Source organism: Salvelinus namaycush, chromosome 3 (genome assembly GCF_016432855.1).
Source record: "Salvelinus namaycush isolate Seneca chromosome 3, SaNama_1.0, whole genome shotgun sequence".
NCBI lineage: Eukaryota > Metazoa > Chordata > Actinopteri > Salmoniformes > Salmonidae > Salvelinus > Salvelinus namaycush.
The window spans coordinates 82,908,026-82,920,446 of record NC_052309.1 but is presented as its reverse complement, the minus strand read 5'-3'; the positions used below and the strand labels follow the sequence as shown (position 1 = coordinate 82,920,446).

The 12,421-nt window shown below is 45.5% G+C and overlaps 1 protein-coding gene across 1 annotated transcript in view; it reads right to left on the bottom strand.

Moving 5' to 3' along the window:
• Window positions 1-12,421, bottom strand: part of cep112 (centrosomal protein 112) — a 177,268-nt gene that overhangs the window by 43,674 nt on the left and 121,173 nt on the right. The window contains exon 22 of the mRNA XM_038986120.1: window positions 494-556. Coding sequence (XP_038842048.1) covers window positions 494-556 — 63 coding nt within the window. The remainder of the gene's footprint in view (window positions 1-493; window positions 557-12,421) is intronic.

The following is a 12,421-nucleotide window of genomic DNA, read 5'->3' as shown; positions in this document are numbered from 1 at the left end:
GAGAGAAAGAGAGAGAGTTGAAAGAAAGAGAGAAAGAGAGAGTTGAAAGAAAGAGAGAGAGAGAGAGAGTTGAAAGAAAGAGAGAAAGAGAGAGTTGAAAGAAAGAGAGAGAGAGAGAGAGTTGAAAGAAAGAGAGAGAGAGAGAGAGTTGAAAGAAAGAGAGAAAGAGAGAGTTGAAAGAAAGAGAGAAAGAGAGAGAGAGAGAGAGTTGAAAGAAAGAGAGAAAGAGAGAGAGTTGAAAGAAAGAGAGAAAGAGAGAGAGTTGAAAGAAAGAAAATGTAGATGTAGATGAATTTGTCTGCAGCATTACGTTCACCTTGGTGTGTGGTATATGTGTGTGTGTTGTAAAAGTGTGTGTGTGTTTGTGTTTAAGCAGGGAGGGAAGGGGGGAGTGTATATTTTTTCTCACAGCTCCCCACTGAACGTTTGTGGGCTTTTTTCAAACAAATCTTCCAAAAAAGAAGGCCAAAAACAGGAAAAGAGAAGTGTTTACCTGAGCAGACGTGGCAAGCTTCTGACTGTATTCCTTCTCAATCTGCTTTAGCCTGGTGTTCATCTGCAACACAAAGTGGAGAGAGTGAGGGAGAGAGATGCATACAGACACACACAAGAGATAGAGGGAGAGAGTGAGGAAGAGAGATGCATACAGACACACACGAGAGATAGAGGGAGAGAGATGCATACAGACACACACGAGAGATAGAGGGAGAGAGTGAGGAAGAGAGATGCATACAGACACACACGAGAGAGAGAGGGAGAGAGTGAGGGAGAGAGATGCATACAGACACACACGAGAGAGAGAGGGAGAGAGTGAGGGAGAGAGATGCATACAGACACACACGAGAGAGAGAGGGAGAGAGTGAGGAAGAGAGATGCATACAGACACACACGAGAGATAGAGGGAGAGAGATGCATACAGACACACACGAGAGAGAGAGGGAGAGAGTGAGGAAGAGAGATGCATACAGACACACACGAGAGAGAGAGAGGGAGAGTGAGGAAGAGAGATGCATACAGACACACATGAGAGAGAGAGGGAGAGAGTGAGGGAGAGAGATGCATACAGACACACACGAGAGAGAGAGGGAGAGAGTGAGGAAGAGAGATGCATACAGACACAAATGAGAGAGAGAGAGGGAGAGAGTGAGGAAGAGAGATGCATACAGACACACACGAGAGAGAGAGGGAGAGAGTGAGGGAGAGAGATGCATACAGACACACACGAGAGAGAGAGAGGGAGAGAGAGGCATACAGACACACACGAGAGATAGAGGGAGAGAGTGAGGAAGAGAGATGCATACAGACACACACGAGAGAGAGAGGGAGAGAGTGAGGGAGAGAGATGCATACAGACACACACGAGAGATAGAGGGAGAGAGTGAGGAAGAGAGATGCATACAGACACAAACGAGAGAGAGAGGGAGAGAGTGAGGAAGAGAGATGCATACAGACACACACGAGAGATAGAGGGAGAGAGTGAGGGAGAGAGATGCATACAGACACAAACGAGAGAGAGAGGGAGAGAGTGAGGAAGAGAGATGCATACAGACACACACGAGAGATAGAGGGAGAGAGTGAGGGATAGAGATGCATACAGACACACACGAGAGATAGAGGGAGAGAGTGAGGGAGAGAGATGCATACAGACACAAATGAGAGAGAGAGGGAGAGAGTGAGGAAGAGATTGAAAGAGGTTTGAAATTGGACCTGTTTGTAGGAAGTGCACACACACACACACACACACACACACACACACACACACACACACACACACACACACACACACACACACACACACACACACACACACACACACACACACACACACACACACACACACACAGCCATTGACCCCTGTCTCTTGGCAGTGTCCCCCTGCCTGCCTGTCGCTGGGCTGGCGTTACTCTGGGCACAGCGCCAGGCTCCACGCCCCTGTGGCAGCAGCAGCCAGTGAGTGGCCCGGCGGGCACACCGCTCCCTCTGATGCCCTGCCAACTATTCATCACTTAACAGGAAGAGGGGGAGAAATCAGCCACGGCTGCCAATTATCATGGAAAAACAGAAGGAAACTGGGACAGGAGAGACAACATGGAGGAAGAACATACAGACCAACAGACACAATGTGTTAAAGGCAGATGGAAACAGACAGACAGACAGACGGAAGGACAGATTGACAGACAGAGAAAATGTGATAAAGGCAGACAGACAGACTGACAGACAGACAGACAGACAGACGGAAGGACAGATTGACAGACAGACAAAATGTGATAAAGGCAGACAGACAGGAGTGTTTTTAACTTGTGCTTTCTGGGTTTTATTCTTCGTCCACTTGGAAAGGTCATTAACAACCCAGCTAGAACCACACATAGATAAGAGATTTCACAATAAGCAACCAATTACTATCTCTACATTATGACTCGTCATTGAGAGGGAACAGAGCACTGTGAGATAAATATGTAGATATCGCCTCAACATCAACTTTATATAGCTCTGATGTCACAGACATGCCTGTGCAGGTTCAGTGTCAGTCTGGTCTTTCTACACCTCCACTGTGACTGGTTCTGTTCTAACACTCCCTCTCTCTCCCTCCCCCCTCTCTCTCTCTCCCTCCCCCCTTTTTCTCTCCCTCCCCACCTCTCTTTCCCTCCTCTCTCTCTCGCTCCCCCCTCTCTCTCTCTCTCTCCCTCCCCCCTCTTTCTCGCTCCCCCCTCCCTCTCTCTCTCTCCCCTCTCTCTCTCTCTCTCCCCTCTCTCTCTCTCTCTCTCTCACTACCCCCTCTCTCTCCCCTCTCGCTCTCTCTCTCTCTTTCTTTCTCTCTCTCTCTCCCCCTCTTGCTCTCTCCCCCCTCTGTCTCTTTCTCTCTGAAAGTTGAAACACTGCCGAAATACAGGATGACTCAAGCACAGAGGACCGGCGAGATTCCACAGGTCAGTCCTGACAACAGATAAGTACAGTCTAAACATCACCCTTTCAGACCAGCTCTCTTCTGGTGGCACTGACAGACAGACATATTAAGAGACAGACTCTCTGTAATGCTCTGTATTAGCAAACACACCCCTAAAAACCCATCAACGCCATGGGCCTGGCCCTGCTCCCAACACTTCCTGACAAACGGCAAAGGAACAGCGGGCCACTGTCGAATGGACACACCTGTCACCACAGATACAGGCAGCCGTCACCACGGATACGGCTCTTGTATGTCTTCCTGTCTGTCTGTTTGGCTTTGAACGTCTCTCGTCTGTCTCTCGGCCTCTCTAGGGGCCTTACCGGCTGATGAGAGAGAGAGAACAAAGCCAGGCGAGAACGACAGAAGAGAAATAAAGGAGAAGAAAAGACAGGAAAACAAAAACACTGTCGGCCTTAAATGTTCCTCCTGCACCTGACAGACACGGCCATCAGTCGGCCCTAAATGTTCCTCCTGCACCTGACAGACAGGCAGACTGACACGGCGGCCCTAAATGTTCCTCCTGCACCTGACAGACAGGCAGACTGACACGGCGGCCCTAAATGTTCCTCCTACACCTGACAGACAGGCAGACTGACACGGCCATCCATTCCCCCAGCCTGCCTTTGTTGCGATAGAGACGGTTCCTGCTTTGACTCCAGCCTGATTAAAGTCCACTGTTGGGCTAAGTGTGTACGTGTGTGTCTGCTTTCACACATACGGTTTTAGTCTAATGAAAAACAAACTCTTTATGATAACCCACACACAAACTCATGGGAATATAGAACACTATATATATCTAAAACCACAGGAAAACCGTAGACTAATGCATAAAGGTATCTACTATATATCCAATACACATTAATAGTGTTTCTATTCTGAGACAACAGTAAACACACAGAAAGACCCTCAGGTCTAAAGTAGACTAACGATATGTAAGAATGTAGTGTGTGTGGTGGGTGTGGGTGAGTATGTGTCTGTCCTTGTGTGTGTGTGTGTGTGTGTGTGAAACAGTATGGAGAGAGTGTGTGTGCATGTGTGTGTGTGTACTTTAAAGTGGACTACCTGCACAGCCTGCCAAAAGCGTCTTAGCGCTGAAGGCTCTTTGAGGCCGTATCAGACTCTTCAATCGCTTAATAATCCTGGCTGGCGTGGAGCGGTGAGCGGCTGAGGCTGCCTTTGAAGTGTGTGTGTGAGGAACAGTGGAAGTGGATCTGAAGGCAGGAGCATGCACCGCTTACCAGAACTTAATTAACAATCTGCAGCTGGAACCGGGCCAGACTCTCTCTCACACACACACACCAAGGTACAGACAGGTGTACTGCACTTTCTCTTTCCTTGGAAGAGGGCGTTGTATTGTTGCAGGAGAAGGAGGGGGCAGCTTCGGGAAAACAGCTCCACATCATGGTTTGCCAGAGGTTAATCATTTCCTTGTGTTTCCTTAGCTAAGTCACAAAACACATACCGTTTATTGCATTGTATACATCACATGCTGGAGACAGCCCTTTTGGAAAAACCACATGATTTCACATGTTACATTTCCACGTGAAACTTTATTATACATTTACATTTGAGTCATTTAGCATACGCTCTTATCCAGCTCGACTTACAGTAGTGAGTTCATTCATTTTCAGACTTTTTTCGTACTGGTCACCATAGAACCATGTGTTTTTGGAACACTTCACATTAGTGATGGGGGGAAAAGATGTATACAGTTACATATGGCAATAGTATTTTGGCGATAATATATAGAGTATTGACTTGTTAGGTAGTGTTAGTTAGTGCCAGTCGGCTGTACCTGCGCAGAAACTCAGTTTTGTTCCTCCTATAGCTTCTCCATCTATCACTTTTATTTCCATGACTGGTTTTTATCATGGCTCTCTCTTGTCTCTCGGCAGCAGACATACGGTGCATTCGGAAAGTATTCAGACCCCTTAACTTTCCCACATTTTGTTACGTTACAGCCTTATTCTAAAATGGATTAAATAAATTTTCTTCCGCATTAATCTACACACAATACCCCATAAAGACAAAAGCGAAAATTGGTTTTTAGAATAAATTTTTTTAATAAATAAATAATGTTAAACAGAAATACCTTAAGTATTACAAGTTACATAAGTATTCAGAACCTTTGCTATGAGACTCGAAATTGAGCTCAGTTTCCATTGATCATCCTTGAGATGTTTCTACAGCTTGATTGGAGTACACCTGTGGTAAATTCAATTGATTGGACATGATTTGGAAAGACACACATCTGTCTATATAAGGTCCCACAGTTGACAGTGCATGTCAGAGCAAAAACCAAGCCAATAGGTCGAAGGAATTGTCCGTAGAGCTCCGAGACAGGATTGTGTCGAGGCACAGATCTGGGGAAGGGTACAAAAACTTTCTGCAGCATTGAAGGTCCCCAAGAACACCATGGCCTCCATCATTCTTAAGTGGAAGAACTTTGGAACCACCAAGACTCTTCCGAGAGCTGGTTGCCTGGCCAAACTGAGCTATCGGGGGAGAAGGGCCTTGGTCAGGTAGGTGAGCAAGAACCCAACGGTCACTCTGACAGAGCTTCAAAGTTCCTCTGTAGAGATGGGAGAACCTTCCAGAAGGACAACCATCTCTGCAGCACTCCACCAATCAGACCTTTATGGTAGTGGTTAGACGGAAGCCACTCCTCAGTAGAAGGCACATGACAGCCTGCTTGGAGTTTGCCAAAAGGCACCTAAAGGACTGTCAGACCATGAGAAACTAGATTCTCTGGTCTGATGAAACCAAGATGGAACTCTTTTACCTGAATGCCAAGCGTCACGTCTGGAGGAAACCTGGCACCATCCCTGTTTTTCAGCGGCAGGTTCTGGGAGACTAGTCAGGATCAAGGGAAAGATGAACAGAGCAAAGTACAGAAAGATCCATGATAAAAACCTGCTCCAGAGCGCTCAGGACCTCAGACTGGGGAGAAGGTTCACCTTCCAACAGGACAACGACCCTAAGCACACAGCCAAGACAACGCAGGAGTGGCTTCGGGACAAGTCTCTGAATGTCCTTGAGAGGTCCAGCCAGAGCCCGGACTTGAACCCAATTGAACATCTCTGGAGAGACCTGAAAATAGCTGTGCAGCGACGCTCCCCATCCAACCTGACAGAGCTTGAGAGGATCTGCAGAGAAGAATGGGAGAAACTCCCCACAGGTGTGCCAAGCTTGTAGCGTCATACCCAAGAAGACTCAGGGCGTTAATCACTGCCAAAGGTGCTTCAACAATGTACTGAGTAAATGTTCTGAATACTTATGTAAACGTGATATTTAATTTTCTAAAAAACAGTTTTTGCTTTGTCATTATGGGGTATTGTGTGTAGATTGATGAGGGGGAAAAACCAATTTAATACATGTTAGAATAAGGCTGTAACGTAACAAAATTTGTAAAAAGTCAGGGGGTCTGAATACTTTCTGAATGCACTGTATAGTGAGCAATATGTTTGAAACATCAAATCGCAATACAAACGCAGTATTGAATCGCAATACATATCGTATCACACGTAAGTATTGTGATATCGTATCGTGAGGTCCTTGGCAATTCCTAGCCCTACTTCACGTGATGATATTTCAAAATTGGATTTTCACGTGATCACATAGCCTTTTACATGTGGATTTCTGAGGTGAGGCCCTGCAAACAAACATTTGTCGTTAGGATACACACACAGACAGTGCGTTTAACATATTTGACATACATACATTACATTGTGAATGTTTATTTATACAGTAACTATTATCACCTGGGATTTGAACTCACAATCTCTTAGTTCACTGCATTTCCATCTTCCTGCTACGTCACCATGTCTGTGTCAATGACTGATTTCACCTCTATTCCTACACTTTGGATTGAAGTAAAGTCAATCTCAGCTTTGTTAAAAATACACCAAAGAAAAGTTATTATATTTATCATCGTGATTCAGGCGTAACATTAAGCAGAATAATATGCACCACCAACAGATTAAACAGAAATTTCAGCAATTTGAGGAGTTAAGTAAATGAAATCAATGATGAGAGAAGAGTCAGATGAACTAAAATAGCAGTGCAGATGGCACTCTTTTGCTAAGTACAGAGATGTGTTATAGATAATGAATGTGTAGAGGAATGCTACAGACTTTGCGGCGCAGCAGAAAGATCAGCCTACCCCAAACCCAGAGGTTGTGAGTTCAAATCCCAGTTGGGGTCATAATGAAAAGTCAGTCTTAAGTGATCAAGTCAAATGTAATCATATTGACATTGATACAAGATTTTTTTGACACTATTTTAGCTGAACAGCATACCATGTACTTTAAAACCCACATACAATGTCATTCTCTTACAAAAATAACCCACATGTGAAATCACATTTTCACATGTGAAATGCTGGGCATAAATGTTCACATGTATAAAAAAGAGACATGTGAGGTCAGTTGTTCACGTGTCACATTTACAGTTCTCATGTTAACACCACCTTTTCACGTGAGTAGAATAACATGCAGATTTACATGTAAAATGTGCAGTTTCATATGTAAAAAAACGTTCATACGTGAAAATCTAACTCTCACATGTGGAATTGCATTTTGTATCCCCATGTTGTCACATTTATTTCACATGAGATCATGCTTTCACATGTGTAGTTACATGTTATCACATTAACTTCACATGTGAAATTCATTTGTTTTTTCTGTAAAGGAGGATATTTCTTCCGCATGGAACTTTTTGTTCAGGAATGTTTTAGAGAGAGATATCTGGGCTTAGCTAAGCTTGGACAACAACAAAATGACAGGATACTACAAGATTCACGAGAGGCCGGCTAGCATAAAGGTGATGTCATTGCAGTAAGAGTGGGTGGAAAAGATGGTATGATTGACAGGTACACGGATAAAGGGGTGGGGCTAGGTACTTTCCATATGACTGTTATCTCCAAGGTGACTTTATAAACTGATGAAACCCAAAATAAAACCTGCTAACACTATACTTCTGCTGACCTTATGTACATACATACAGCATTCATAAAGCCTTTATGAATACTACATAACATGTTATAACAGAAACCACAAACTGGTATCAGCATCATAAAGACCTTATAAACAAGAACATAAACGTATACTGAAAGACTGATTTGTAAACGTTACGGAGAGAACAACGACTAGTGGTGTCCCAGGTATGAGTTGTCTCAGTGATCTATAGGCCTTTCAACACTACGGTGAGTGACAGGAACAGATTCCTCTGAATCTACCTAACACACGTCTCTGGCAGCAATTTCAGTTACATTTGCGAGGGAGAGGACTCCGGGTGATGTTATTTGCTTGTTTGTCTGTAATTACTGTGTACAAGTGTGTGTGTGTGTGTGTGAGAGAGAGACCGTGTGTATATGTGTGTGTGTGTGTGAGAGAGAGACCGTGTGTATATGTGTGTGTGTAAGCGCCTCTTGAACTGTCACGGCAGTAATGAGAAGAGTTTTCATTTTCCATTTCACAGCCTCCCATCATTGGTTCCGTCACTTCAAATTCCTCCTAACAGGCACTGCTGCACCCACTTAATACATATCTCACGCATGCACACAAGTCTACACATGGATGACTCAGTGCCTGAACACATCTGCCTGTCTTAGACTAGGAGGGAGTGTCTGCATGGTATTAGCTGTTCCAGGCATTATAACATAGCAGAGTCTCATCATGTGATGCGTGACTTCATACAGTGTGTTCATCACCAAAGGCCTGTTCAGTAAATAGGGTCAGACACGTGAGGTATGGTGGTAGTGGTACAAAGAAAGTTTGACATTGAGTGCTGGAGAGGAAGCTCCTGGGTAGTACACACACTGGTCTGGTGTGGGTGCTTTTGTACATGCATGCTCAAGATATAGCTAGGTGTTTAAACACTTTTCTCAGTCCTGTGCTTGGTGAGGGTGACCGTATGCTAATGTCAGTCTTTACATTTACATTTGAGTCATTTAGCAGACGCTCTTATCCAGAGCAATTAGGGTTAAGTGTCTTGCTCAAGGGCACATAGACAGATTCGAAGAAGCAAACTTTCGGTTACTAACCCAACGCTAGGCTACCTGCCTTCAGACAGCAAAATCTCTCTTTCTACCTCTCTTTTTCTTTCTACCTAGCTATCTCTCAGTCTCTTCAACTCAATTCCCGTGTTTATATCAGGTGGAACCACTTGGAATACACCGTTTGATTTTCATATTGGGCTCTCCTTTTAACTCTTTCCTTTTAAATCCCTCTCTTTTTAACTCCCTCTCTTCTTTGAGCCTGTCTAGAGTTGTGTGGGGAGGGTCTGTGTCACCTTTATTAAGGGGGGTCAACGTGGCAGACAGGGGGTGACAGAGGGGACAAGAGAGGGGCGCAGACAGGGGTCCATAAATGCATCTGTTTACAGATTTAGGGGGCGAGTGGGGATGTGTATATCAGCTTCTCTGTGACGGCCACTGAAGTCTTAAAGTGGTCGGAACACCTGCGGGTTATTCCATTAGATGACCACGGGGGTCGGACCACCTCCAGGTTGTTCCATTAGATGACCCCGGGGGTCGGACCACCTGCAGGTTGTTCCATTAGATGACCCCGGGGAAGCTTGCCTGAGCAGAGGGCTGCGGTACAAGAGACAGATGAGCTTAAACAGGATCAATGGGACAGGAGAGCAGAGGGGGAGGAAGCAAGGAGGAGAAAGGTCTAGTTGGAGAAACGTTGTTTTAGCCATATGCAGGGCTGAGGAGAGGATGCTCCTCTCTCTCCTCCTCTTCACGTGTCGCTTTTCTGTTCTTTCTCCATCTCATCTTCTTCTCTAACTGTCCCTCCAGAGTTGTGTTCAAAAGCCCACTGACTGTAATCTACAACATTCTCTACAGGACAGGAGCTGTCTGCCTTGATTCATGCGATTGAGAGACCATGCCGTTCCTCTCCAACGACATCAACAACTTCCTGCCATGTCTGAGACAGAGAGCTGCAATATGTTTTTGGGGGACTGGCAAAAGTCTTTGCTCTGTCTCTTTCATCTGTCTGAGTCATTATCTCTGCTGCTGCTTCCAAGGCCCACGGCAAAGACCGGGTCCCCACGAGATGCACACACACATATACCGTATGTATGCACGAACGCAATCACCCGTAGCACACACACAACATGTTATATCTCCCCTCATCCATAAACAACACAACAGCTCTAACTTTCATCTTCACACCCCCCCCCCTCTTCTAAATCAGATGTTCTGCTGACACACCTCCATCCCTGTCTGTTACTCTGAGGTGATCCTCATCCCTGTCTGTTACCCTGAGGTGATCCTCATCCCTGTCTGTTACTCTGAGGTGATCCTCATCCCTGTCTGTTACCCTGAGGTGATCCTCATCCCTGTCTGTTACTCTGAGGTGATCCTCATCCCTGTCTGTTACTCTGAGGTGATCCTCATCCCTGTCTGTTACTCTGAGGTGATCCTCATCCCTGTCTGTTACCCTGAGGTGATCCTCATCCCTGTCTGTTACTCTGAGGTGATCCTCATCCCTGTCTGTTACTCTGAGGTGATCCTCATCCCTGTCTGTTACTCTGAGGTGATCCTCATCCCTGTCTGTTACTCTGAGGTGATCCTCATCCCTGTCCGTTACTCTGAGGTGATCCTCATCCCTGTCTGTTACTCTGAGGTGATCCTCATCCCTGTCTGTTACTCTGAGGTGATCCTCATCCCTGTCTGTTACTCTGAGGTGATCCTCATCCCTGTCTGTTACTCTGAGGTGATTGCAGGACATCTTCTCTGATCATTCCCTCCTCTGTTTTTCTATATAATCCATGACCAGGAACAATGGGATTTGGTGTATCTCCAAATGGCAGAGAACCAGACAGTGGAGAGAGGCTGTTGGTTGAGGCGGAACAACAGGGATGAGAACAAATATACAGCACCACCATCTTCTGGCTGACAGAAGAACAGGACTCACACACTAGCTACTTCCAACCCTGCAAGACTCAGTGATACACCAGCTAAAACCCTCTAACACTGTGGTGATTACATAGCCCAGTGGGTACAGTGCATTTGGAAAGTATTCAGACCCCTTGACCTTTTTAAACATTTTGTTACTTTACAGCCTTATTCTAAAATGGATTCAATAGTTCTTACCCCTCATCAATCTACACACAACACGCCATAATGACAAAGTAAAAACAGGTTTTTAGATATTTTGGGGAAAAAACCCTGAAATAATAAATAAATATCACATAATGTCACATCTGACAGTGTATTCATGTTGCTTTTTAGTTGTCCATCAGCAACGTGACTGACCAGGAACAAACAGTGATCTCTAGTCATGGCAAATATGCCACAACGATTCTGCATTAACCTTGATGGAAAAATACATTGTCTTAACATCCATAACTGTGTGTAACCACATTACCAGTCAGACAGTCTACTGCTCCTCTACATCTAGGACTACACATATGTGTGTGTGTGTGTGTGTGTGTGTGTGTGTGTGTGTGTGTGTGTGTGTGTGTGTGTGTGTGTGTGTGTGTGTGTGTGTGTGTGTGTGTGTGTGTGTGTGTGAGTGAGTGAGTGAGTGAGTGAGTGAGTGAGTGAGTGAGTGAGTGAGTGAGTGAGTGAGTGAGAGAGAGAGAGAGAGAGAGAGAGAGAAAGAGAGTTCATATTCTCACAATGAAAGGCCTGGCAGCCCCATCTTCTCCTCCTTTCTTCCATCTCTCCTTCCTTCCCGTTGTCATAGCCGAGGAAACCTAAATTAACCACGGTGTTTGTGTACCACAGACCTCGGCGGGGACCGTGGAGGCCAGGTGTCATTACCGTTAGCCAGATGAGAGTACAGAGAGCTACGCCAGCTAGATACACAGGGTGAACCAACACACAGACTGACACATAGGAAGACTCTGATTATCTCTCCCTCTCTGTCTGGGTTTTACCACGGCTGGTCTCCATGAAGGAGAGAGCAGTGGAGGAGACTGGAGCAGAACAAAAGGGTGGAAGTGGAGGAGTGTGAGGAAAGGACACACACATGGCACACACACAAGCATGCATACAAATGTGCACGCCACTCAGGTACGCACGCACACCCACACCCACACAGCCCTCTGCATCAGCTACATAACAGTCATCCGTTCCCTGCTCAAGGCCTGAGTAACCATGGGTAACCACTAACCATCCACCACTAGCAATATTCCATGATCAAGAGTTAGTTCCCTTCATGTTCAATTCTCTATCAGCTGTAGAAGGGAACGAGGTCAACTCCAGTATACGCTAGAGTAGCCTACCTTACAGAGTATACTTAGGGCCAGTCCTTTTTCCTCACTACCAAGTACTACCTAGTACGGAAATAGCCTATAGGGCCAGAGTTTTGCCAGGTCAGAGTATAGCCTGGTACCAGATGTTTGTGCTGTCTTTCCCACCTCCTATGGCAAGACGGCACAAACAGATCTGGGATCAGGCTAGCCAGAGTATATACTACTCTGTCTGAACATATCAAACTAACCATCCATTCACCTCCA